Source organism: Pseudoliparis swirei, chromosome 2 (genome assembly GCF_029220125.1).
Source record: "Pseudoliparis swirei isolate HS2019 ecotype Mariana Trench chromosome 2, NWPU_hadal_v1, whole genome shotgun sequence".
NCBI classification, from domain to species: Eukaryota; Metazoa; Chordata; class Actinopteri; order Perciformes; family Liparidae; genus Pseudoliparis; species Pseudoliparis swirei.
Window position 1 is genome coordinate 15,265,275 of NC_079389.1, and position 25,901 is coordinate 15,291,175.

The 25,901-nt window shown below is 41.5% G+C and overlaps 1 protein-coding gene across 3 annotated transcripts in view; it reads left to right on the plus strand.

The window, feature by feature from the left end:
- The window catches only part of thsd7ba (thrombospondin, type I, domain containing 7Ba), a 123,570-nt gene extending 100,202 nt beyond the window's left edge, over positions 1-23,368 (plus strand). For 2 of the 3 annotated variants that reach the window (XM_056434712.1, XM_056434705.1), the window contains 11 exons: positions 8,265-8,409; positions 8,697-8,812; positions 9,563-9,680; positions 11,274-11,419; positions 12,230-12,398; positions 15,192-15,365; positions 17,182-17,277; positions 18,634-18,716; positions 20,017-20,212; positions 20,523-20,610; positions 20,914-23,368. In XM_056434712.1, the coding sequence (XP_056290687.1) occupies positions 8,265-8,409; positions 8,697-8,812; positions 9,563-9,680; positions 11,274-11,419; positions 12,230-12,398; positions 15,192-15,365; positions 17,182-17,277; positions 18,634-18,716; positions 20,017-20,212; positions 20,523-20,610; positions 20,914-20,995 (1,413 nt within the window). In that variant the 3' untranslated portion in view covers positions 20,996-23,368. The remainder of the gene's footprint in view (positions 1-8,264; positions 8,410-8,696; positions 8,813-9,562; positions 9,681-11,273; positions 11,420-12,229; positions 12,399-15,191; positions 15,366-17,181; positions 17,278-18,633; positions 18,717-20,016; positions 20,213-20,522; positions 20,611-20,913) is intronic. The other variant, XM_056434718.1, reaches the window with a different exon arrangement.
- Positions 23,369-25,901: the final 2,533 nt, after the last annotated feature.

The window sequence follows — 25,901 nt, forward strand, 5'->3', positions numbered from 1 at the left end:
AGGCCACAACAGACAGAGTTCTCAGTCCGCAAGATGGTCGTTGCCATGGAGATAGCCTTGAAAGGTCCTGGGAGAAAACAACCACAGGTGTCTGTGGATAGGGGGAAGGAATGAGAGGTTCTCACTTCAGCGATCTTCAGGGGAGTTGTTGTTCCATGTGACCTTGGCCAAGGCACCGTTCTGGTTGAGGAGCGAAAGCAGATAAGATTGGGATTGTTTGGTCTGCCAGCAGCTACATCCAATTTGCGCACCTGCTATTCCACCACTTTCCTCCCATTTTCAAATCGATCCAATTTCGTCGGGCAGCCTTAGGGGGCTTTTAACGGCTGTCACCGTTTCCTTAATTTTCCGATAACCCAGGGCAACGCCAAATCCAAACAGCAGAAATCCTGTAATCATAGTTCCGAATAGGTAGATGTCATCTACGTCCTCCACGGAAAGGCTGCTAGGCACACGACACGTCCATCGTGTAACCAGCTGCAACGTCCCGGCAGGACGGGCAGGTTCCCCCAAAAGTGTGTGTGTGTGTGTGTGTGTGTGTGTGTGCCTAAGAGGGGCAGTTGTGTGGGTCTATGTGGGGGTCCTGGTGAGGTCGGAGTTCACAATCCTGATGGCCTGAGGAAAGAAACTCCGTCTCAGTCTCTCTGTTCTTGCAGCGTGACTACGGAGGCGCCTGCCTGACCGCAGCAGCTGAAACAGTCTGTTGTTGGGGTGGTGAGGATCCTTCATGATCCTGCCGGCTCTGGTTCTGCACCTCCTGGTGTACAAGTCCTGCAGGGTGGGAGTGTAGTTCCAATAGTGCGCTCAGCCGAACGCACTACTCTCTGCAGAGCCTTCCTGTCCTGAGCGGAGCAGTTGCCAAACCAGGCTGTGATGCTTCCTGTCAGGACGCTCTCTACAGCTCCAGAGTAGAAGGACTGAAGGATCCTCTGGGAAACTTTAAATTTCCACAGCTGCCTGAGGTGGTAGAGGCGCTGCCTTGCCTTTCTCACCAGAGTGTCTGTGTTTGTTGACCATGTCAGATCCTCGGTGATGTGGACTCCCAGGTATTTATACCCGCTCACCCTCTCCACAGTAGTCCCGTTAATCCCCAGTGGTGAGTACGTCCTCTGTTGTTGTACCCTCCTAAAGTCCACAATCAGCTCCTTAGTTTTGGTGACATTCATGATGAGGCTGTTGTCCTGGCACCAGAGTGACAGATCAGCAACTTCCTCCAGGTAGGCCTTCTCGTCGTTGTCGGAGATCAGGCCCACCACCACTGTGTCATCCGCAAACTTGATGATGGTGTTGGAGCTGAACCTGGCCACACAGTCATGTGTGTACAGGGAGTACAGTAGGGGCTGAGGACGCAACCCTGGGGGATCCTGTGTTCAGGGTGAGGGATTTGAGGTGTGTCTGCCCACCCCGTCCACCTGTGCCCTGGCGGTCAGGAAGTCCAGGATCCAAGCACACAGGGGTGTTCAGTCCCAGCTCAATCAGCTTGCCGGCCAGTCTGGAGGGACTATGGTGTTGAAAGCTGAACTATAATCAATGAACAGCAGTCTCACATAGCCCCCTCTGGCTGTCCAGATGAGAGAGTGTGGTGTGCAGTACCTGGGAGACAGCATCATCCGTGGATCTGTTTGGGCGATAAGCAAACTGCAGCGGGTCCATGGAGGAAGGAGGAAGGCGCAGATGTAGTCCTTTATCAGCCTCTCAAAGCATTTCATGACCACCGAGGTGAGGGCCACCGGTCGGTAGTCATTCATACATGCTGGAGAAGCATTCTTGGGCACAGGGACAATAGTGGATCTCTTGAAGCAGGCGGGGACCACGGACTCAGCCAGGAGAGGTTGAATATTGTGGTGAACACTGGAGCTAGCTGGTTAGCACAGGTCTTCAGTACTCGCCCAGATATGCCATCTGGACCTGCAGCTTTCCTGGTGTTCACCCTCAACAGAGCCCTCCTCACACTGTGCTCGGTCACAGAGTGTGTGTTCATCCCCAGCGGTAGAACTCACCTCGGCTACGCTAACGGTGTTGTTGTTAGCCGGCGAGCTAGCGCTGTTGTTGCTAGCCTCAAACCGTGCATAAAATGAGTTCAGGTCGTCCGCTAGGGATGCGTCGGCACTCCCCATTGCGCGGGGTCTGCTCTGGTAGTTTGTGATAGTCCGTAGCCCCTGCCATAGGCGCCTGGTGTCGCGCTGCTCCATCTGTGATTCCACTCTGTCTCGGTACCTCCTTTGGCGTCCTTCACCCCTCCTCAGTCCATAGACCGCTGCCTTGTACTCGTCCATGTTGCGGATACAAGACCGGAGTTATAGGCAGCAATGCAGGCGTTCACAGCTTCACGGATGGATCTATCAACCCACGGCTTTTGGTTAGGAAAGTCCCTAACTTTTACCGTGGGGACGATGGTGTCCGTTAAGCGTTGCTATGAGGCTCATTGCTACTTCCATAAACTCGCTGGCGTCACTGGAACTGGATTGGATCATGTCCCAGTCGACGATACTCAGAGCGTCCTGTAGCTCAGCCTCTGATTGGTCAGACCACCGCATTACGTTCCTCGTCACTACCGCTTCCGCGATCCTTTGTTTATACTCCGGAAGCAGAAAAATGGCGGCATGGTCTGATTTCCTAACGGAGGGAGAGAGACAGCCTTGTAGCCTCTCTTGAATGGCGTATAGCAGTGGTCCAACGTTCTTTCCCCTCTGGTAGCACACGTAATGTGCTGGTGAAAGTTCGGCATGACTTTTTAGGTTTGCCTTGTTAAAGTCCCCAGCCACCACCACAGCGCGTCGGGATACTTGTTCTGATGCCGACATAACACATCATGTAGGTCCGATAGTGCTACGTCGGTGTCCGCTTGTGGTGGAATGTGAGCGGCTGTGGTGATGACCGAGCTGAACTCCCGGGAAGGTAGAATGGACGGCATGAGATCGTCAGATGTTCCAGGTTCGCGAGCAGGAACGAGAAAGAGTCTTAATGTTCTTGGGGTCACACCACATGTTGTTTGTCATGAAGCAAACCCCTCCACCCTTAGATTTACCAGACTCTTCCGTTCTGTCTGCACGGAAAACAGAGAAGGACTCGGTTGGGCATATGACTCGATCCGGCACCAGCGTCAGCCAAGTTTCCGTCAGACAAAAGATGTTACAATCCCGCATGTCCCGTTGGAATCTGATCCTTGCCCTAAAATCATCCATCTTATTTTCCAGAGACTGGACGTTAGCAAGAAGGATGCTGGGCAAAGGTGGACGGTGGGCTTGAACTCTCAGTCTGTTCCGAATTCGCCTCTTTTTCCCTCGATGTTTTCGTCGTCTCCCCGTAGTAGCGGCTCCACTGTTGTTGTTGCGGTTCGCTCGTACGATCTCTGCCGGCCACGCTGGATCGATGGAAAAAGTGGACAAAAACCCTTGTTTTGCGCAAAAGTTTATGTCCAAAAGTGTGCTGCGGTCGTATGTTGTTAGTGCCGATGTGTTTGTGGCAAAGAAAATATTAAAAATAAACACAAAAACTAAAAGAGCGCACAATCTCCGCGGAGCTGCCGCGACGGCGACTGGACACAGCCGCGCCATCAAAGTCATGTTCAGGGAAGTGTTGTGATCATTCGTATTAAGCGTTAAAGTTATCCATCCAACCAGCTGCTTGATAATCTTGTGTGGTTTAAAATCACATTTTTCAATACAATGGTAGATACTGAAGATGTTATTAAATCTGCTAATGTGCCTCCATGTTCTGTGCCCTCAGTCCTAAACTACGTAACATAGGTTCCCCCGTGTTCCAGCCACAGGCTGCTGGTCTTCTGGCCATGTAGCCATTTCCTGTCAAACATAACAGTTCAGTGGGCTGGAACGTTGTCAGAGAAAGAACAGGATGGGGAAAAAGAGATGGAGAGATAATTTACTTGGATTGAGATTTCTCCACTGACATTTTGTCTCTATTAATCTTTCAATCAGCTAGTTTAGGCAGCACTCTTCATATGTATTGCTCAAATAATGCCAACACTGTTGTTAAACTAACAGCCATATAAACTGGTAGGGTTGAGTTGTTTCTAGAGTTAAATCACTCTTAAAACATGTTACACGTGTAGCACAATAGAGTGTGTTTGAGATGGTGGTATTTGTATTTATATGTTTGCTCATTCATCCACATGACTAACTTCTGAAGTAGCAGGGCTCATTCACAATGATCCAGTGTGGTTTGGTGAATTAGTGTAGTTGCAACAATATCATTATTTTTATTTCAAGCATTATTTTCAATTAGATGTTATGCTGCCGTAAACATAGCCGTTTATGTAGCCAGTAGAGCTCTAAACAATTGCAAATATTCACCTGAAAGTATTTTATGTTTTATGGCTTGCACAAATGCCGTGAACTGTCTCGTGAAAAGCCTCCGTGCATTTATACATTCATGTTTTGCCCATACATTTAATTTGATTTATTTAAATTTCAATTCAATTCATTTTGTATCACTTAAAATCACAAATTACAAATTTGCCTTAGTGAGCGTTACAATCTGTAGACATACGACATCTTCTGTATCCAGGACCTCACAACTCCCTCAAAAAAGACCTTTTATGGGGAGAAAAATGGGAGAAACCTTCAGGAGAGCAACAAAGGAGGACCCCTCTATCAGGTTGGACAGAAGTACTTTTCATACAAAAAGCCCCGTCCTTCCTGATACTGAGCTGTCTCCATTGTCCTCCCAGACAAGCCTCAGACTCATTTGTTTTGACGTCACACCAATGAAAGATGGACTTCCTGAATATATACTTCCTAGTTCCTGATGTGCTGGAAGGAAATACTTTCTTTGCAAATGGTGTAAGTGAAAACAGGGAGGCTTAGCGTGAAATATGCTAGTCCGTCGTAATCGGAGATAGTTGTATAGCCCTGGGCCATTCCTGTACTCAGCTGGAATGAGGGTGTTGTGTAGTGTGTGATTGTGATGGGATCATCGGTGTTGTGGGGTCCAGTGGTGGCACCAGAATGAAGGAAAGCACCCTGGTTAATAACACGGTGATGGTTCCCTATTGTCTCCATACTGTACATTCACAATGGCATGATGGCCAATGATGTTCCTTCAATATAGCCTTGTTTGAGTTAGGCTTTAAGTGTGTCAATACAAATACAATTAAGGTGGAATGTGTTTAGCGCCAATACCCTCTGAAACAGTAATAGCCTACCATAGTATCAACAATAAACCAAGAGCAGCTTTTAGAGTGGAGCACAAACACTGCCTGTCAGTTCTTTGTTTTTACTTTTGTTTGGATGCTCATAGGATACACGTTGCACTTCATCGACTCTCTAAGTTTCATTGAAATTCTGCTTTTGACACATAATTCCCCGACCTGGCCACCTGACTGTGTTTTTTCGTCATGATTTTCATAGAGATGATTTTAGAGAACTGTCATCCGATTGAGAACCTGCATTTCAGTGGCTTCAGGATTGCGTCGTGTATTTCAAACTGAAGGAATAGACATTTAAGGCAGGAACACATATTCTGCAATTACCACGACTTGTTTTGGAAGATATGGAGAGATATAGATCATGCTAAAATACTGGTTTGTAAACAGTGAGCACATCTTAGGGATGATTTTAGCTTAATGTGAAATCGTCAACTCCAGGATGAACACCTTTTTCACACTTTAGCTGCCTGCAGTAAAAACAAGTTGTATTGTCCCCTCCAGGTTTGCTTTAGTTGTTCCAAGTGAAATAGATTAGTTCATAAGGAGAGAGTTAGACTGCAAACAAGCATACTGGTGGGTCCACTGATCGATCAGATGTGTCTGATCGATCAGTTTATTGATCAGGTTATTTTGGGTTTAGTTTTGGTCACAAAACAACGAAACATAGTTTATTGACTTTGTGAACTTAGTAGGTTTTATTGGACACACATTTTTCAGAAAGAACCTCATCCCAATGCGTCATCGAACAAAGGCAGGACCTCATGTATGTAGCACACAAATGCCTGAGCATGGGTGTGACAGTGGGTCGAGAGGCATTAGGGGCACATGGCTGCGGGTGATTCATGAGCCTGACACCGAGGTCTCTCATTAGGAGGTGACAGTGATGGAGGTGCATGGTGTGATGCATCAGGAGCAGAGGGACAAATGCAGCTCCACGCATAGACCTTCATCAGTAGAATCTGTCTTTTTCCCTCGTCGCTGGCGTTTCCTCTTCACACCCCCATGTTCACACATCCTCTGCTTCACCGTTCACAGCTTTATATTCCCATTTAGTGACTTGCATGCTTCCACCGTTATTTTGGTAAAAGTCTCCATGATTGATCTCTCAATTATTATCACACTCGTCTTCATCTGCCTTCAACTGCACTGCATAGAATTATTTACTGCAGTAAATTCAGGTTTCTGCCGGTTTAACTACTTTGCAGGAACACTTAGACCTTCAGCTTACGAAATCTAGCATTTGTAGCGCACCGAAGGAAGCAGTGGCAGTGTATTAGTCATATCAAGTTAAATTCCAGTCCCACAAGTGTCCTAGTTCTTTACAAGTTCCCAGTTGAGGACTATAAAAGGACCATTATACAGATGTGCATTACCTTTACTGTCAAAGCTCAGTCTTTTAATACCAAAGTATTGATATCTTAAAGAATGAAAAAGAGCGATTCAAACAGAAACCACTATACATAAAAAAAACCTGCATCTTCAGTAGATTATTTTAGGATACTTAGTCTTAATTATTCATAATTATGAGATAATACATCACAGTTAGATAATGTGTCATATTAATAGAAAATAATCAAGTTTCTTTGTATTTTCAGAAATGGGTCGCTATGTAGGAAACAATATTGATGAGTAAATTATAAAAAATGTAAAAAGCTGTATTGCTTTGTTTACCATTCGAAGCCCACCATGACTCACGACACCATGACATTGAAGTGAAAACAACAGTTCCAGGTTTTTGGCCAATTACACCAGGTTACTGACACAGTGGCCAGAGAATCATTTTACATTTAATATAAAACATTATTATGAGAAAAAGTTTAGGATGATGAGGTTTAGTTGGCAATATGGACATAATCGCATGTATTCAAGTTGGATCAAGCAGAAATATCTTACTACACAGATTTTGGGTGGCTTGTAATTACCATTTGACCTTTCCTTACAGTAATGCTCAAAGTGTGGGTAGACGGGGTGGAAATGAGAAGCATAATTTAGAATTTGCAACGGTTTTCCTTGATCACATTATAAGATAAAAAAATTAATTTAAATAGATGGAATGTAGGTTTGCTAGCTCCAGAAAAGCTCCAGTCTTCTCCTTCCAACAATATATCATCTCTCCATGGCTTTAAAAGTATAAAAGGTATTATTTAATCTATGTAGGAATTACTCTTACACATAACGGTTATTCAGTGGCACTTTAAAATCATTGCTGATTTAATTAAAGAATCAACCTGCTCATCAGTTCCATGTTCAAAAGGGCTAACACAAGCATTTAGGTGAAAATCATATTACTTTTATATCATTCACATATCATCTCAACAACAATAAATGGATTTCGATTGAGCTACAACCGCAGGTCATATTTTAATTAGATCTTTAGAAAAAATACATCAGATATTTTTTTTCTCAAAAAAGACACAAAGTTTAAGAAGCCAGGTTGTTTTGATAGCACTAAAGTAAAGAATGATCTTACAATCAACCGATTTTTCTTTTCTTTCATTAAATGTGTGAAATTATAATCTCAAATAAAGAGTTGATGCATGCTTTGTACCATAATTAGCTATTGTGTTAACTGCCATCCCTAATATTGCATGTCGACAAAATGATTTCCTTTGCTGATTTTGTTTTATACTAATAATGACTAATGGTGACAAACCCAGAGCCATTCCTTAATTTCAAAATACAAGTTCCCTGCTCAAAAGGTAATTGTTTAGATATGGATTTAATCTAACACAGGCTATCGCTATGAATGATTTGCTCTAAAGAGTAACTCTATTTACCTATACAATATTAAATGTATTTATCTATAAAAGTAAAACTAAAATTAGTGTTCCAAAAAGTCACAATATTTTCACCCAAATTAATACACTAATTCCAAATGTGTTCTGCCTGTATGATGACTCAAAGCACGATTACAATGTAATCATAATGTGTTAGTCAATTAATATAAAGGCAGGAGACAGCTTTCAGTTTTCAGCTTTCTTTGCCGCCTGAAGGAACCCTAATGACTACCAGCTTCATCCCATCTCGCTCATGTCTGAGAATAAACCTGTGCTCTTGACAAGTTGACATTTTGGGTGATGCTGTCATTGTTGTGCAGCAATGTCACGGAGGAACAGCTCGGAACAGGAGCAGACACATCCTCCGCCTCCCAGCCTCGGAAAGCTCAGCCTGTCCACAGCTGGTCCAGTCGGAGCCCTGTATTCTCAACAGCACCTGCTTCTCCTACCAGCACCGAGTCTCAGGTAAGGACCATCTGCACATCCAGCCTGAGCTACATGTGGATGAGTGGTGACATGGCAGCGCCCAGTGAATGGCAGAAGGCCTTTCAATCCCAATGCAAATATATTGAACTGAATGAACGTAAAATAAGGTGTGTGTCCTTGTCCAGGTGTACCTGTGTGAGACACGGGTAAAGATTCCCAAAATAAAGGAGTATTAGTTTAGCACACTGTTGTTGGAATTGACAGGCGGGTCTGGCAGTGAGACTAATGTCCAGATATGTTGCTGTGTGTGCGTGCGTGTGTTGCAGACTGGAGTACATGCCAGCTGAGCGAAAATGCCATCTGTGGTCAGGGTTCACGTTTTCGTCTCGTAGACTGTATTCGCAGCGACGGCAAGCTAGTGGAGTTGCTGAAATGCAAGCAGGTAATCACTGTGGACTCTGTTTTCCATTCATAATGACATCCCACAGTTCATCATAATTTAACACTCATACAGATGAAGTTTGTTCACTATGGACAGGGTGATATAACTCTAATGTTTATTATTTTCTCCTTTTGCAGTATATTTGGAAATCTTAAGCAATGGAGTGAAAAGGGTTTACCGCCTTTATGTATCACTAAGCCCAATGCAACTTAAATTCAAATTCAACTCAATTCCCTTGACTTAATTGTGTAAAGATAGACGATGGTCTTGTTACTGTACATTCAATACTGCTACTTCATCACTGCAACATTTCTCACTGGTGGGATTAGTCTTGTTGCACAATCTGCAGTTCACTTCTGGTATCTCAAAAACCATAGCTTATGAAGGCTGTGATGTTGTTGCCTCTGTGTCAAGTATATTGTACAATAACAATGTGATTCCCTCTCAAAGAAATTCAAAGAATGTAGCTCAATAGAATTTGGAAGCAAAGTAAATGGTGAATTTGTTTAATTGCTACACCTCCACTGTCCTAAAATGAACTTTAAAATATGGAAATATTCAATTCAATTCAATTCAGTTTATTTGAATAGCCCAATTTCACAAATTACAAATTTGTCTCAGAGTGCTTTACAATCTGTACACATAGACATCCCTGCCCCAAAACCTCACATCGGACCAGGAAAAACTCCCAAATAACTCCCTCTTTCTTCTTAGTGGACATCTCACAGCTGGGCTCTTGTTTTTCTACAGTTTGGTCTGATCAACAAGTGGAGGCTGTCAGAGAACTGCGTGGTTAACTGTCCTGTCAACTGCATCCTCTCTGAATGGTCGCAGTGGGCTGAATGTTCGCACACCTGCGGTAACCAAGGTAAACAAACTTAACTCCAAGCCAATGGGAGCACCGACCTCATGAACAGACACAGAGTCGACCACATGTGCGGCGCCTCATTATTCATTCTTATTTGGCATTCGCAAAGACATTAAACTATGCATGAATATATTTAAATGCATTACAATATTTAAGAATGTGTAATCATGTACAGTATATATACATATATTAATACATATATGTATCTATATATATATATGTATATATATATATTAATACATATATGTATATATATATATGTATATACATATATATATATATATATCTGTATATCTATATATATATATATATCGGTTAGATTTTAAAACAGCAGGTTGACGTGAATTAATTTTATAAACCTCACCTTTCTTGATGTCATAAATGATTCAGGGTTCCTAAATAAAATATACACCCTTTCTCAATATGGTTTAAAAAATGCACTTCGTAATAACAAACATGTGGCATGCTCGTCATCACTTTCATGCAATATACAGAAGTTAATGATATAACCTTGATGCATACATTGTTTTCAGGCCTCCCAAAGCCAATCATGTGTTCTCATCTCAATTAGAGACACTCAAAGACAGTATTCATTTTAATCTGTTGTCGACTATCTGTCTCTCACAATCAACCCTTCATTCCAATAAGCGTGCACTTACACGGGCTTTCAACTGGGGATTTAAACTCAGGACTCTCTGTCTGTCTGTCTCTGCTATGCCACTGTTGCTGTGACTGTGTTTGTATGTTTTTATGTTTTATGTTCACTGTATGCACCCATACACCAGAACAAATTCCAGGTAGGTGAAAACCTACTTGGCAATAAATACAATTCTGATTCTGACTCTGTTTCTGCCTCTCTCTCTCTGTTTGCCCTCACACAATGTGAAACACATCTATCAGCCTTAATGAGGGATGTGCGTCGTATCCGTGTCAGACGACAAAAGGATCTTGTTCTGTCAGGATCTCGTGGGATTGCTAATGTTTTGGTTTGATTTTTTGAGATGGCAGAGCTGACTGTCCTTTTGCTGTGTCTGCCCGGGGCCCACGGAGCTCAGCACCTCCCCTGGCGTAAGCCACGCACACACAGCTTCTGTCTTAACTGGATGGCTGATGGAGGCCATGCCTTCACTGGGCCTCAAAGGACCCTGAGCATAACCCACTCTGTAGCCACTCCTTTTAACCAGTGCCATTTAACAAACGGCCCCTTCCCCCTCTTATGAATGGCTCTCTTGAGCAAAACACTTGCCCATATTAATGCCATTTATTCCTTTTTGTCATGAGGCAAATATTTCAAAAGAATATATATTAATTTTATTCCTAAATAAATAATCGGCATTTATTTCTGCCACTCGTTATTTCATGGGTCCTTACTGTATGTTTGTGTGAGGATATGTATTTTTCTCGCACTGACTCAATGACTTCCACGGTGTTTTTGTTCCCTCACAGAGTTTGTCATGTTATGAGAATGGCTCTTTGTTTTGGATTCATCCAAAGGCAAAAAGAGTATTCAGTTTGAACATTGAAGCGCTGTGCATACAGCTGGCCGTCCTCTGATCTATGGTTCCTAACACTGTTTGCTTTGATGCTCTGCAGGTCAGTCTGTGCGCAGCCGGAGGATCCTGCAGGAGGCTCATGAGGAGGGCCGGCCCTGTCCCCAGCAGCTCACCCAGACCAAGCCATGTCCCATAAGGCCTTGCTATACATGGCTGCTTAGTGACTGGTCTCCATGCACTGTGGAGGTATGAGCTGCACCGTGCATGCTTAAAACCCTCCTGATGCCTTCGGGTCAATTTGACCCGATTCAATGTTTAATGTCGGTGTTCTTTCGGTTGTCAACAAACAAACATAAAGTACCTCACACTTAAACTTGGAAAACAATATTAATTCTAATAATTTTCTGGAGGTTTTAATTGCTGGGGTCAAATTGACCCCACAGGTAAAATATGTCAGTAAATATAAAGGTAACAGGAGGGTTAAACATTGAATCGGGTCATATTGACCCGAAGGCAACAGGAGGGTTAATTACCCGAGCCAGTAAACATGGATGTAAATGATGCACGTTTATTATTGAGTTATTGAAATGGATTAAATATGTTTGTTAGACTTAAAAAATACACACGATTCATCTTGGTGATTAATATTTTACATTGAAGAAAGGTTTTGGGTTTCCAAGAAAATTCCACAGGGCCCCTTATAAAGTTAAATGATGTTATGCAGGCGAGCATTAAAACCCTGAGAAATCTACTGTATGTCCCAAGGGTTGAAGACAAAACACGTGTGATATTTTTACTGAAATTGAAAAAAAACAGCTCTATTAAGTTAAATAGTAAATCTCGAGTGTCCGATGTGAACCAGTAATTCTTCATTCTAAACTTACAGAGGAGCAACGACCAACTAGTTTAATTCGTTGTCATCCAGTTTGTCGCCGTTCTTTCACAAACGGTTCATAATTAAAATAGATGGTCGTGGAGAACTTCCTCTTGCCTAATTAATGTTGGTCACCTGATCAAAACAATAAAAAGGTCATATTTGACTGTGCGTTCATGCAGGGTGCAGAGTGTGGCGAGGGGCTTCGGAGGAGGAGCCTGTCATGTGTCGCCCACAAGGGCAACTGGCCCGAGTCTCCTCCGCAGCCAATGGACGCAGAGCTTTGTGGAGACAAACTGCGGCAGCAGATCCAACAGGAAATGCAGCAGCCCTGCTTTGTCCCCTGTCCAGGTAAAGCCGCACTGATTGTATAATGTTCAGTATATGAAGTGTTACAAAATCATTGCTTTTGCATTGTCACACAAGCTCTCTGCATGCAGAATTCCAGAGCTGTTTGTTGTTTTCGTTAGCAGAGGATGATTTTCCACTATTTATGTATTTCTAAGTTGTGACATGATGTAGCGTAAAATCTGTCTCTCGTTTAGTTGCTCAGTATTGACTTTTGCAGCCATGATGCTCTTATACTCTATTAACTACAAATGTGAACTTTCTTATATTGATGTGGACATTGTGTGTTTTTTCTTGTAATTTGTTATTGGACATGTTCAACCAGATAACGTAGAGGTAACAGGGTCATTAGTTAATCTATGACTTTTATTGATTTTGCAATTATTATTTAGCAGCTGGAAATGTCAACCACTTCGTGGAGAGGACAGTGCATTGGCAGATTCCAGTTTGCATTAAAAAAGCAAGATGATTCATTATTGAGCAGGTGAGGCAGGCCAACATATTGTTGTCATGATGAACCCAAAATTACATCAGAAATTTGAAGTTGTAGAAATATTGCTACATTTGACTATATTCAAATAATAATAACAATACATTTTAGATTTCATGCAATTACATTGATAGTAAGATTAATAATGCAACAACAACATGTAACAAGTTTTAAATCAGAACATCCTTGATAATCATTCATAGTTTATTCATTGCTTTTGCAAAAGCAGGAGGTAAAAACAATTTTAGATGACAAAACATAATTTGGTTTATTCTTATTTACCCTAATTCCTAATTTTGCATCACAATGATGAATACATTTAAAACGTTGATCTTACAAAGTGAGGGCAGAACATCATTATGTAGGAAAACGAGGATCTGTATGTGCCTGCTACTAAAATTCTGAAATTATTTATGAAGTCATTTGAGAACTTGATTTCCGAGATAGACCTCCAAAGGGAAACAATTGGCTCCATCATCTCCCAAAAGAAAAGTGTTCCCTTTTGCGACTAAATAGGAACTGCATCATTGCATTTGGATCTGAGACAAATTAGACCACTAAATAGCATATTTTAAGCTTCACTGTCCTGGTCAATAATACAAAGTCAATCAGGGGCTTAATACACAGACATTACACATATAACTGGAATGAATGGCCATGCAAATCAGTAAAGCCCTGAGCAGTCACTGCGGGTGATGCACCACACAAATGCACCGGTGCTGGCAATGGACTGCCGCCACTTGTCCTGTGTGCTGTAGCTTAACAGTGGTGTTAACTAGAGAGTGAAAAGATGTAAGTAAAAAAAGAAAAGTTGAATTACTGTAACTTTGTATTCCTGTTGGTTTAGTCTCCTCCATTGTTCAAAGAAATGAGAAGCGTGATGCCAAATGCAGGCTTGTGTTCTTCCACTTAAAATATAGAATATAGACATTTCGTGAACCAATCAACTGTCACACTGTACTTTTAATTGATGCTGTTTACAAGGTAATTAGAGACCTATGGCATGAAACATTGCCATGGATTTTAATTATGTCTGATTCATCTTATTATTGTGAAAATCCCCTCAGCAAGAAGAAGCCATCAGATCCTCTTTTATCCATTTTTAGACCACCTTGTGGAAGTCGCAAGAGATATGCGGGCCAGACAGCAATGACCTGCTTCACTTGTCACCGTCTGGCTATCCACGCTGAAAAGCTATAATGAAGCTTTATTGTCCTTCGGCACAATTAGTTGGCGGGCAAGCCAGCTACACAAGTACCCGGAATATATCAGATTTCTTTTTCTTTAAAAAAAAAGAGAAACAGTCATTATAATCCGATAAAAAGACAACTCTGATCTCGTTTGTCATGGCTCCAGCCAAGCGAGACTCTTGTGAGCTTTTTTTCTACAACAAGACCCTTTTGCAGTGCTTGCTTCCGCTCATCCGTCTCTTGCGCTCCTCTGATCCTCGCCTTGATTCATCACTCAACTCGCCTTTGCTGTGAGCCTTGGCTCAGGATCAGAAGTGTTCGATGGCCGGAGCAGATGTGTGTTATTTGCGTCCATGTGTCGGTTCGTGGTACGGTGGCAGGCGCAGTGCGGGGGCCAGGGGAGGGGTTGTCACCATGTATGTGATGTACAGTATGTGTGGGTGTGTGGGTGTGTGTTGCTGTTTTCTGTGACCTGCAGCTTTAGCCACAGCATGTTTCCACAGGCGTAGCAGCATGACTGATGAAGTCGATCCATATAAAGATGAAAGATAATATGCATCAATCCACATACTGTCACTAATGGGTGTTCGGGGCAGGGAATCAGAGGGTTCTTCTGGCTGAGAGGCTGTAACAGCGGGTGATATTATCACAACAAGCTGACTCTATAAGGATTGCATGGGATATTATTGCTTGACCTTCAAGGAAACAAGTGTTGAAGTGGTGTACGTAGACTCACAGATCACATCAACCAGCTTTTATCCACTAAAATCATTTCCCAAATCAAACGTCTCCTAAGAGACAAGTTGCAGTCTGGGGGGTTGCCTTTACAGTTGTGCTCAGAGTTATGGTTTGTGTTGTATCATTTATAACTCTGGGGTGTCTATTACTTCTGAATACCCACTGGGCTGTCTGAGTAATTTGTTTTTGCGCATTTGGTAAATTAACTGTGTGCTGAAGTTGTTTCCGATCTTTTTTAGAGGAGATAAGATTATTCCCGGAAATAGTGTTGGCAAGCTGAACACAGACCACCCTCAAGTATCAGAAAGGACAATCTGACTCTTCTATCGATTTCATTGTTCCTATCACTGATGCTTTTCTGTCTCTTTTTGCCCTCAGGAGACTGCCATTTGACTGTGTGGTCATCTTGGAGCTCCTGCCAGCTGACCTGCGTGGAGGGGCGAAGTTTTGAGACCACCGGTCGCCAAGCTCGCTCTCAAGCTGTGATCATTCAGGTCATGCAGAACCAGGGCAGCTGCCCACATCAAGTGTTTGAGACACAGCCTTGTAAAGGTACTGGAAAAATATGGACAGATTATGGAAAACCTTGTTTTATTGATGCGCGTTGTCCTAAAATCGCCTGATTTGATAGCCTTCATTAAAGAAAATACAATAATTATTGTTATCAAGGATCACATGACCACTTGATGCAGAAGTAGTCCCCTGCACTGAATTATCTCCCACTGCTGCTTTCCCCCTGTAGCATCTTTTATCTCATTGTGTTGGTATTCTTTCAGTGAATAGGCTCTGATAAATCCACCATATGCAAAGCTAATAACTAGCTGCTGAACATAGTGGAGCATTTATCAGCTAAAGTGTCAAAGATGTCCCTTTAGGGCTGGTGGAGTCCAAAAACAGCTCAAGGAGATCGAATTCTGGTCAGAAACCTTGAATGAATGCGAATGCTGCTCTATGTGTGCTTGGAAGGTAAATAACAATATGTTTGCGAACATGTTAGTTTGCTTTACCTAAGTATAACTACAAATGTATCAGATAATAATGATACATATTTTTTCTCTGATTTCTTTGAGTTGAATGCTTCACGGTTTTTACACCCGTTACTACGGCCAGCTGTGATGTCAGGGTGTACTGGACACGCCCAGAGTACAGTTCTACGTCACTCCAGCCACAGAGTCAGATTAAGGTTTAATTGGTGTTAAGTTAAGCTTTATTCTCTTGATAAATGGACACTCAATTAGTGGATAAACCTTGGATATTAAAGACTGAAAGCCTCTGATCCTCAAGATGAATCAATGAAGTGGAAACTAACTCCTAATAAACATTACATTTGCCGTAGATCTACTCATAAGAGCCACAGAAAGGCTCCTTTGGGTTTTACTAACTATAAGCATCTCTGCAAGCAGGTAAAAGGCTTAAAGATGTAACAAGTGCTCTATAAATGATCAGCCCTGCATGCCAGTGAATGTCATTGCAAAATAATCATTGAAGCAGGGTAAAAACCAAAAATATGCTGAATTGACTATAATTTTATGTGGTTGTATTCCAACATAGCTGCTACACCAGATATACAAATTTGATGAAAGATGGAGTCATCCGATTACTGTCCGACCAAATCTTTAAGTGGAATACCATATTTATTGTTTTTTAATCTCTACTGCCTTTAACAACCATTTTTCCTTGACTCTTTGATTGTGCCTGTGTGTTGTGTTTATTGTTTTCATCTTATTCTAATTTATCTTCCCACCTGCCGTTGTGTCATTACGTAATATTGTGATTTTTTACTTGCTGCACCTACTTTCCTAAAATGCATCAGACCCCAAGTATTTAACCTCTTGCCAGTTCTCTTTTTCCTCATTAATTAACCCTCACTTTTCCCTTGAAAGATTAACAAGTATAATGGTAATGTTCAGGCACTTGGCAGTCCTAATAATACCACACCTCTGTTTGGCTAAATATCTCATTGTATTAATTCAGAAGTGAAAGTTTCTCCTATAAGTAATTCCACATGACATGTGTGACAATACTTTTTCTTTGACTGTTCCTCTCTTCAACTCAATGTTCCCCTTTCACTCACTAGGACAATGAGATCCTTCCTTCTAGAAAATAAGAGGTTTCTTTCATATACATCTTTGACCATTTTCCACCATCTCATTTCCTCCAAAGATCTATCTGGCTTGCAGCACTGTGCTTCAAAAGAAAATGGCACACTCTTCTTTTTCCTACAAACATAATGTATTACCTGATAATAGGAAGTAGTTGGGTAGCAGGAGAAGTGGTGGTTAGCCTCCATGGAAGCCTGCCGAAAGGGCCGCATGCCAAACACAAACTGCGAATGAGCATTGCCTGTGCCTCTCTGCCATTGCTACAGGGGGGAAATGCCACAGTTACCAGTGGTTGATGGGAGGATGGAGCAACAATAAAAGAGTGGTGTGGTGTCAGCGCTCAGATGGCGTCAATGTCACAGGTGAGGAGTCATCGTGCAGAAGCGCTCATAGAAACTCACTCAGACATTCTTGTAGAAATAGAAGTATCGATGTACAGGACTGTCTCAGAAAATTAGAATATTGTGATAAAGTTCTTTATTTTCTGTAATGCAATTAAAAAAACAAAAATGTCATGCATTCTGGATTCATTACAAATCAACTGAAATATTGCAAGCCTTTTATTCTTTTAATATTTAATATTTTTTAATTGCATTACAGAAAATAAAGAACTTTATCACAATATTCTAATTTTCTGAGACAGTCCTGTATATCTGGCCTAATGCCGACTGCAGCTGCAAGTGTCCCAGTTCAACAGCCAAAAGCTGCACAGAGTCTCATATTTCTGTGCAGCCTGGATCACGTGGATATGCACTCTAATATCAGATTGTTTGATCACTCAAAAAAGAATTTCTACGCGTTGCCATGACAGTCGGTGAATATTTTTTTCATCCTTCTCCACTGTCATAACTTTAATTTCGGCAGAAAATGTCAGTTTAGAAATTCATGTAGAATGGATTTCTTTGTTCAGGTGTTAACTGAAACATTTTAAAAGTGTGTACAAGAGTGGATGTCGCAATTGTTAATCTCAGTTTAAAAATGCATTATATACGGGTTGCACCCGACAATATGTATGATCAGTGACTTCATTGTATGATCAGTGACTTCATTGTATGATCAGTGACTTCACCCCCTGCATGAAAACCGAATGGCATCATTTTTAGATTGTGCACGACAGTGTGATATTTCTGTACTCTCTGTTTCTCACACTCTGTTTCCCACATGGAAACACACACACACACACACACAATAGAATAATTTTAGAATAGTGTTCTTGTTGAATTTAACACCTTATTTGATCTGCCCATACTCAGTGCATCCTCCATTGATTTCTTCTCTCCTTCTTAATTTATGTAATCAATAAGCCAGACCCTAAGCCAGGAGGCTTTCAATCCATATAAAAATAATCACGCATTTGTATTTGTGGGAAGAAGAGCAGGCATAGAGAAATGGAAAAAGGTAGTTGCGCTGTGGGAACAAAAGCTTTAGGCGAGCTTGATGTGCTGTAAATAGTTGGTGAATGTGATCTTATTGCTGTAGAGAAGTGTTTTTTGGTAAATATGAGCCCAAACGGAATAACCTTCCTCTGCAGAGAAGGCAAGATCCCAAGGCATTACTCTTTGATATTTTGACATGCAATTTTCCATGTTGGATTTAAAATGTTCACAAATTGATCACAAACTCTGATAGGCAACGGAGCCCATTAATCAGGTGTGACAGTACATGCATTTAGTGATCAATGGCGAAATGAAGAATAAGAACCTGTTGTCTTCCTTTAGGGGGGTGTTTCCTGCAGAAAAGGCCGACCACAGTCAGACACTGCCATCCTCCGTGCACCAAACCCTTCTCGCACTGCACACCGGTAAGATCGTCGCGATTTGATCAGGCAGCTGGGATCTGTGTAATTATCAGTGCGTTTTGCAGTTTCCTGCTGGTCCCACATTCTAGGTAAATGGATTTTGACAAATTACGTTTCTAATTATCAAGAACAGACATTCTATGAATCTATTAATAGAAATGAATGGGTCAATTGTCTGTGTCAATTAGCGATTTCAGCTTAATGGAGGGGAACTGCTCACAGGCTTCTATAAAAATGACAAAGAATATAGCCTCAGCTTGAAGTGTTACTGCCCCTTAGAGCACCATCAACGTAACTGCACTCCACAGTGCAGCACTGACTTAAGAAAGAAATGTACACTTTTATTTATCCCCGTGGGGAAATCCTTCTCTGCATTTAACCCATCCTTAGTTATTAAGGAGCAGTGGGCTGCAGTTATGAGCCCAGGGAAAGAAATTAGACCTGGCTCGGATTTGAAACCTGCAACCTTATGATTACTGAGCAAACACAGAGAGCCCCAACCTCAGATTAAGAAGCATTTAAAGTGTTTTGGTTTCAAAGCAGTTAGATGCAGATAAAATGCCTGAGAATATATTTCAAATTAAAGGACATAATTTGAATGCTGGGAGCAACTGTATTGCATTTGGCTCCTGTGTGTGTGTGTGTGTGTGTGTGTGTGTGTGTGTGTGTGTGTGTGTGTGTGTGTGTGTGTGTGTGTGTGTGTGTGTGTGTGTGTGTGTGTGTGTGTGTGTGTGTGTGTGTGTGTGTGTGTGTGTAGGTGTGTGTGTGTGTGTGCGTGTGCGTGCTGGGGCTCATTTGTATCTTGTTTTAGAATCTGGGAAATGCTGTTGTAATCTACCCACTTAGGAGGTTGGGATGAATCAACCTGCGTTAAGGATGCATTATATAAAAAGAGTCGAGTAAAGCAGAGTAGTGTCTTTGCATGGCAGACTGGATTGTAAGCAGTAATGTTTTGAAACGATGGGAAAGAGACAATTGTCTTTAAATGAAGTTCAATTACATTTTTAACTCAGTATATTTTGTATAGCCCAAAATCACAAATTACAAATTTGCTTCAGAGGGCTTTGCAGTCTGTACACATTGACATCCCTGTCCCAGGACCTCACATCGGAAAAACTCCCCAAAAAACCCAGAAAAAACCCTTTCACAGGGAAAAAAGGGAAAAGCCCTTCAGGAGAGCAACAGAGGAGGATCCCTCTCCCTGAATGGACAGAAGTAATAGATGTCATGTGTACAGATGAACATTGTTAACAAAGTTACAACGCAATTAATGAAAATGACATGATGTGCTCCCCCAATGCAGAGCGGAGTGTGTGGGTGTGAGAAGGGTTACACTGAAGTTATGACCACGCACGGCTTCTTGGACTACTGCACCAGAACCCCGGGGGTGGACACCAACAAGAAAGCTGATGTGAAAACCAACTCTGGAAGATTAAAACCCGGACCGTCTAAGGCCCAGGACCTCTTTAGTGAGTGGACCTTAAGACCTGTTGGCCCAGGTACTGAAATGGAAATCATCTTTACAGCTAGACCAGTGAGCCAGAGATCATCCCTCCCTTTGTAGCTCAGGGATCACTGGGCCGGAGATGGAATCCATTTTAGGCCGATGTCTTTTACTCTGAAGAGGAAAATAGCTCAGTTAACCATAAAAATGTCAAGACATTCAACTCGCTCCTCTGCAGTATGTTTTAAAAGAGAACAGAACTGCTCCTTATTCTAAAATGCGAGAGGAAAAAAGAGCTCCAGACGGAAGATGTCGACGTAAATATATTGAACACTCTGTATTAAAACTGCTTTTTGATTGCACAGATGGAAGAGTAAAGCTGTGGGTTTACGCCGTGACTGCTGTTGGATTCATCTTCATTCTCTTCATTATTGCATTATCCTTCCTGGTTTGGTATGTACTTTATTGACTTCTGGAGATTTCTCCTGCACAATGCACAAGAACAAAAGCACCAGTGTAGGCCACACACTTTATAAGTGAGAAAGAGGCCAAACAATGAAGCTTATTCTTAACCAACTGCTCTCCTCGAAAATAACCCTGTCAAGTATGAGTTATATGCCTCACAGTATTGTGTCTGCTGTGTGCAGCTGCTATCAGATAATGGAATTATTTGTAACGACTGCAATCAGGTCCGGCTGCCCTGTGCTGCCAAGTCAGATACACTGTCAACTTTTCTTTCTTGTCTATTTATTTCAGCAAGCCGTCGAAATCTACGAAGACGTCTCCTCCGCCGCAGAAGCCCTTGACCCTGGCCTACGATGGTGACATAGATATGTGAGGCGGCTGTACGTCACAAGACGTGTTCGGCCCCAGACAGACTCCAGACGACGTTCTGTTTGTTAGCGAGCGCGTCCATCACATGCAGCCGACTGTTGGCCGGCTGGAGCTGGGTGATTATTTGCTGTAGTGCCAACTGTAATGCGAGAAAAAAAAATGCAGCAGACCAGATAACGACGATTGCACCTGATTTGCTGCTGAGGGCAATGTGGACCGGAATTTTGGAATATCGGACAACTTTCCTCCCCGAAGAAGAGGAACCAAAGCCGACCATGGTGCAAATGAGACAAAAGGCCTCCAGACGTAGGTAACAAATGGATCTCTAGTTTCTTTTTTTAACCCATTGCAATTTACAGCACTGGTTGCCACCAACAAGTCATGAAGACTCCTAAAGACAAACTGGATCCACGGGTGTTTTTGTGAATCAGAGGAACCAGCTGGATATTTGTCTGGTATTTGTGTCGTGAGGAAAACAAATCCTCTGGAGTCAGCAGTCGCTCGTGACATTCAAAGACAAAACAATAAAACATTTGGCGTTTGACTTTGTCTCATCAGTGCTGGATCTTTGTGAAAAGAAATGTCACTCGCCTTTGCGGCTAAACGAACAGCCTTTTTTTTCTTTTTCTGAGAATGCTCTATGCACTACATTAGTGCTGATTCACGTTAGTTTTTTCTTTCAAACGACTTTTTTAATGTTTTAATTGTCATGCGAGTTGTTGCTGTCAGACTGTGTTCTGTTGATGACATGTTGTGAATATGTGGAATCCAGAAGCAGGTTTTCCTTGAGTTTAACTCTTCAATGATGCGGTCATTTGTCCTCCCTGAATCGCATAGATGACTAAATTTTGAAAAAAAGGGAAATTTGTGGAATTTCGCCCTGATTGATGGCAGTTACGAATAAACTAGTGTTGCGTAGTCAAACCAATCTCCACAGCGCTGTGTCAGGGCTAAAGAAAGGTCTGGCTCCACACATTGTCATTCTGCTATAGGGGGGACGACACTCTGGCTTGTTTGTATTTCTTTAAACTAATCACAATCATCTTGGACCAAGCACAGAATGCAGAATGGATAGTGGGAGGAGGATCCCAGCTGGCAGCCAATTGCAGCCTTCTACGCACAGACTACATCTGGTTGGTCAGTCTGAGAATGAACAGAAAACAGACCTTTAATGCAAATTATGAAATACCAGCATGATAAAGATCATACCTCATACACACTTGTTCAACAAATGCAAAACAAAAATGCACTGATCACCAAAGCAGATACAATAACAGAGATTACCAATAATATAGATCACAGTGTTTTTTTTAGAGCAGATAGGCTTTAATTCTTTCAAAAGGATGTCACACTTCATTGCATTTGTACATCACTTATAACATCCACACACAAAGCTGAGAGAGCAAGGTGAGAAACTAGTTTTTCTTCTCTTTTCATGAAAGACCAGTCATACCAAATATGTCAAAGCACACATTAGTTCAGTATATTATATCATATTTCTCTTTCTCTTGCTCATGCACAAAAGTAACAGCTTTTCTTTTATTCAGCCCTGAAATTGTTTCAGATTTCCACTTACAGTACAAGACATCCATGTGTTCTTGTAAAGCGTCTTATTCGACCATAAATGCACACATTGGGTATATTTTAAACATGCATCCTCCAGTGCATTATCCATACGGCCCAGTTGAGAATTACATTTCTAATACTTGGTGGTGTTGGTATTGAACGCTGTTTCTCTTTCTGCCTCCACAAACTGAACATTTGGTCTTGTGTAATCTGACCTCCTTTTGAATGTATTTTACCAGTGACTCTATAATCGTAATGCTGGTTCAAATATAGTTGCTACATGTTGTAACAATTGTATTTACACAGCTGATTGTATGTAAACATGCTTGATCCATTTTGGCAGAAAGTGCTCCTTGTAAATATAGTTGCTACATGTTGTAACAATTGTATTTACACAGCTGATTGTATGTAAGCATGCTTGATCCATTTTGGCAGAAAGTGCTCCTTGTAAACTTGTAAAACAGAAAAGATTCTGTTTTACAAGTTGCCAAACATTTGAGAGTAGTTTCTTTTTCTAATATTTGGCCAACAAAGGGACATACAGTATGGTACATGTGAAGTCAATGTGAAATCCAACAGTGACATCATGTTTAGATAGCAGGATCAACTAATAAACAAGTTATCTGGCTACATTTCCATAATACAACAAAGAACAGCCAACTTCTGACCTGATTCTATTAGGTTGTATCCAAGAAAATCAAAAAGTATTTCCCCTATTGTTTACAGTCCCTTGCTATTTGTGTTACTATTGTGTGTACATGGAGAGCTGGACAAAAATGCAAATAAATTGTGGAACCATGTGAAAATATAACGCGGCACTCTTTCCTTTGCACATTTTCAGGGTTCAAAGGGAGGGACATCTTTGTGAGAGAGATGCTCTCGTCCTGCTGTGATCTTCATCGGCTCCTTGACTCAAATTGTAATTGCTGATGCCGGCTACCCGGCAGAGTCCAGAAAATATAAGCAGCTGATAAGATTTGTCTTGCCCTGCAGTCAGATTCCCCCTCCGATAGTCGCAGGATGCTCGCAGGTTGTAAGTGAAAGTGTTTAAAAGTCTTGTCTCATTAAACCCATGCATTAAAGACTGTCACTTTTGTTTAAGAAACGGTTGAAATCAAACGCTCGGCATGCTTTGGGTGAAAAAGACAAGAGCGGATCTTGTCTTGTCCAATTCATATCATTTTAGTAGCTCTTGAGACATATTTGCAAGTTTCAGTGATTGACTTTTAAACAATAACGGTGTCTAGTTTTAATCACGATCCAAGCCGGATAATATAATACAATGCCGTGTGCCTATCGGAGAGCTTCATGAATATTGAACAAAAATACCTAACCTTTTCAAGTGATGAATGTTTTTCAGGATGTATTACTGTTGGCACAGTGATGACATTCTTGCCGTTTTCATCACTTTGCTGGTGATATTTTGTCTTTCCAAACTGAATATTGTTTATGACTGTATTTGCCAAAAGAAAATACTGAATGATTTTTGGACTGTATTTATATTCATAGAATGTAGCTTTCGCTGAACATTCATTTTTGATGCCGAAGAAAGGCAGGAACAGGGAATAAGAAAAGCAATGTCACCAGCTGGATCTTAGGCCTCTGGATCTGCATGAGCCTTCTTATCTTCATACTACTAACATCAAGGTGTAATGGACAAACGGGTGTAAATGCCTGCAGCAGTCAATATTCATCAATAAATTAAATGTCTGCGATATGAAACAGCAGCCTTTGACGTTAGTGAATTACCACAGGCAAAACTATGTTGAGGTTTTAGGGGGAGGTTTGGGTTTTGGGAATGGGTAGTATTCTTAATCCAGTTCTGCCTGATTGAGTTGTTTCCCCTCTTATTTAACTGCTATAAAACAAAAAGCACTGGGCTTGTTAAGGCAATGCTGGTCTGTAGGTTGATCCACCACGTTGATAAAGAATTAAATATCTCAACAACAATTTCTGCTTCATCAGTTGCAACAGTAGACAGTATAGGTTCAATCCAAAGAAGCGAAGCTAGAGGAATACCTTTCTGTCCACTAGCTTGTCTTCTAGGTTTTACACTCTGGGGACGACGAACGAGCCGGAGTGTTTTCTCGGTCTTTACTCAATGTTTCTATTAAGTTTTCCTTGATATTTGAAGATTAGCACCTTGTGATCTGCTGAAAGCAAGGAGGTGGCACATGGAGCGCAATGAGGTTGGATAGATAAGATGCTTTATGAGCATGCTCATAAAGGCCCTTTGAAGTTCAGCCTGGCTTGAACTCTGAGCCAATGAAGGGAGGGAAAATAATAATAATATGGCCAAGTGTCCTAGTTTTAGTTCATGTTCTGGCTATATAGTCCATATGGATAGTCTATATAAGCCAAATGTTACGAAAAAATGCCAGAAAAATAAAATGTTCCAATGAAAAATATTGTTCTTTAAGTTGGAGAAGTTATGATGTCTACATTCCTGTTCATCCCTGTTTTTAGATAGTGGCATAACGTAAACCAAAAATAAAATCACTTGTTTCAAGAAAATATGTTTTAATTGTCAAATTGGTGATATTGTGTGAATTACAGAAAAGATGTCCAACAACAAGATAGGTGCTGGGGTCATCACATGAGACAATGAATGGACTGAATGCACTGATGTCCTTGAGAAATGTTCACAGCAGGGGCACATGTCAACAAATGGAAATGTTAGAGTCTAATCAATTACATTCTGAACTTCAGGCTACTAAATATTATCTGACTAAAATCTCCTCCCAGCATTCACTCCCTGGATTAAAATATGATCACATATGTTGTGTGGCCTAATTACGATCCGATTTGGGTTACTGGTCTATTTCCTGTCTGACGTTATAACAACCGGGTAGTCTGGGGGACATAGACATGCCGAGAAACATTTCCCTCATAATCTTTCCCATAAGCATGTCTTGTTTTAATCTCAAACTGATCATCCTGCGTTAGAATGTATAGAGGCTACCGAATCCCATCTGCCTTAAGTATTGTAATGTTTTAGAGCATCGATGCCATAGCCTACCCCACATGTCTGCTGATCCATTTTAAGCATGCTAAAATTAATGTCTTCGACTTTTAAAAAATCGGTCCGGCATCAGTTCATGCAGTGAAAAAAGCAGCTTGCTGAGACTTGAATCACATCACAAAGTCACACACAATCACGCTGCCAGGCTGATATAGCCACTTTATTGACTTACAGATATTAAAACTGAGACTAATCTCCCCAATAAGCCTTTGTTTGCTCTTGAATGTTTGCTGAGGATAATTTAACAATGTGCAAACAAAGCAGACGGTTTTTTTTTTTTTTAACCTGTAAATTCTTGAATGTTTGTTTTTCTCAACGGATT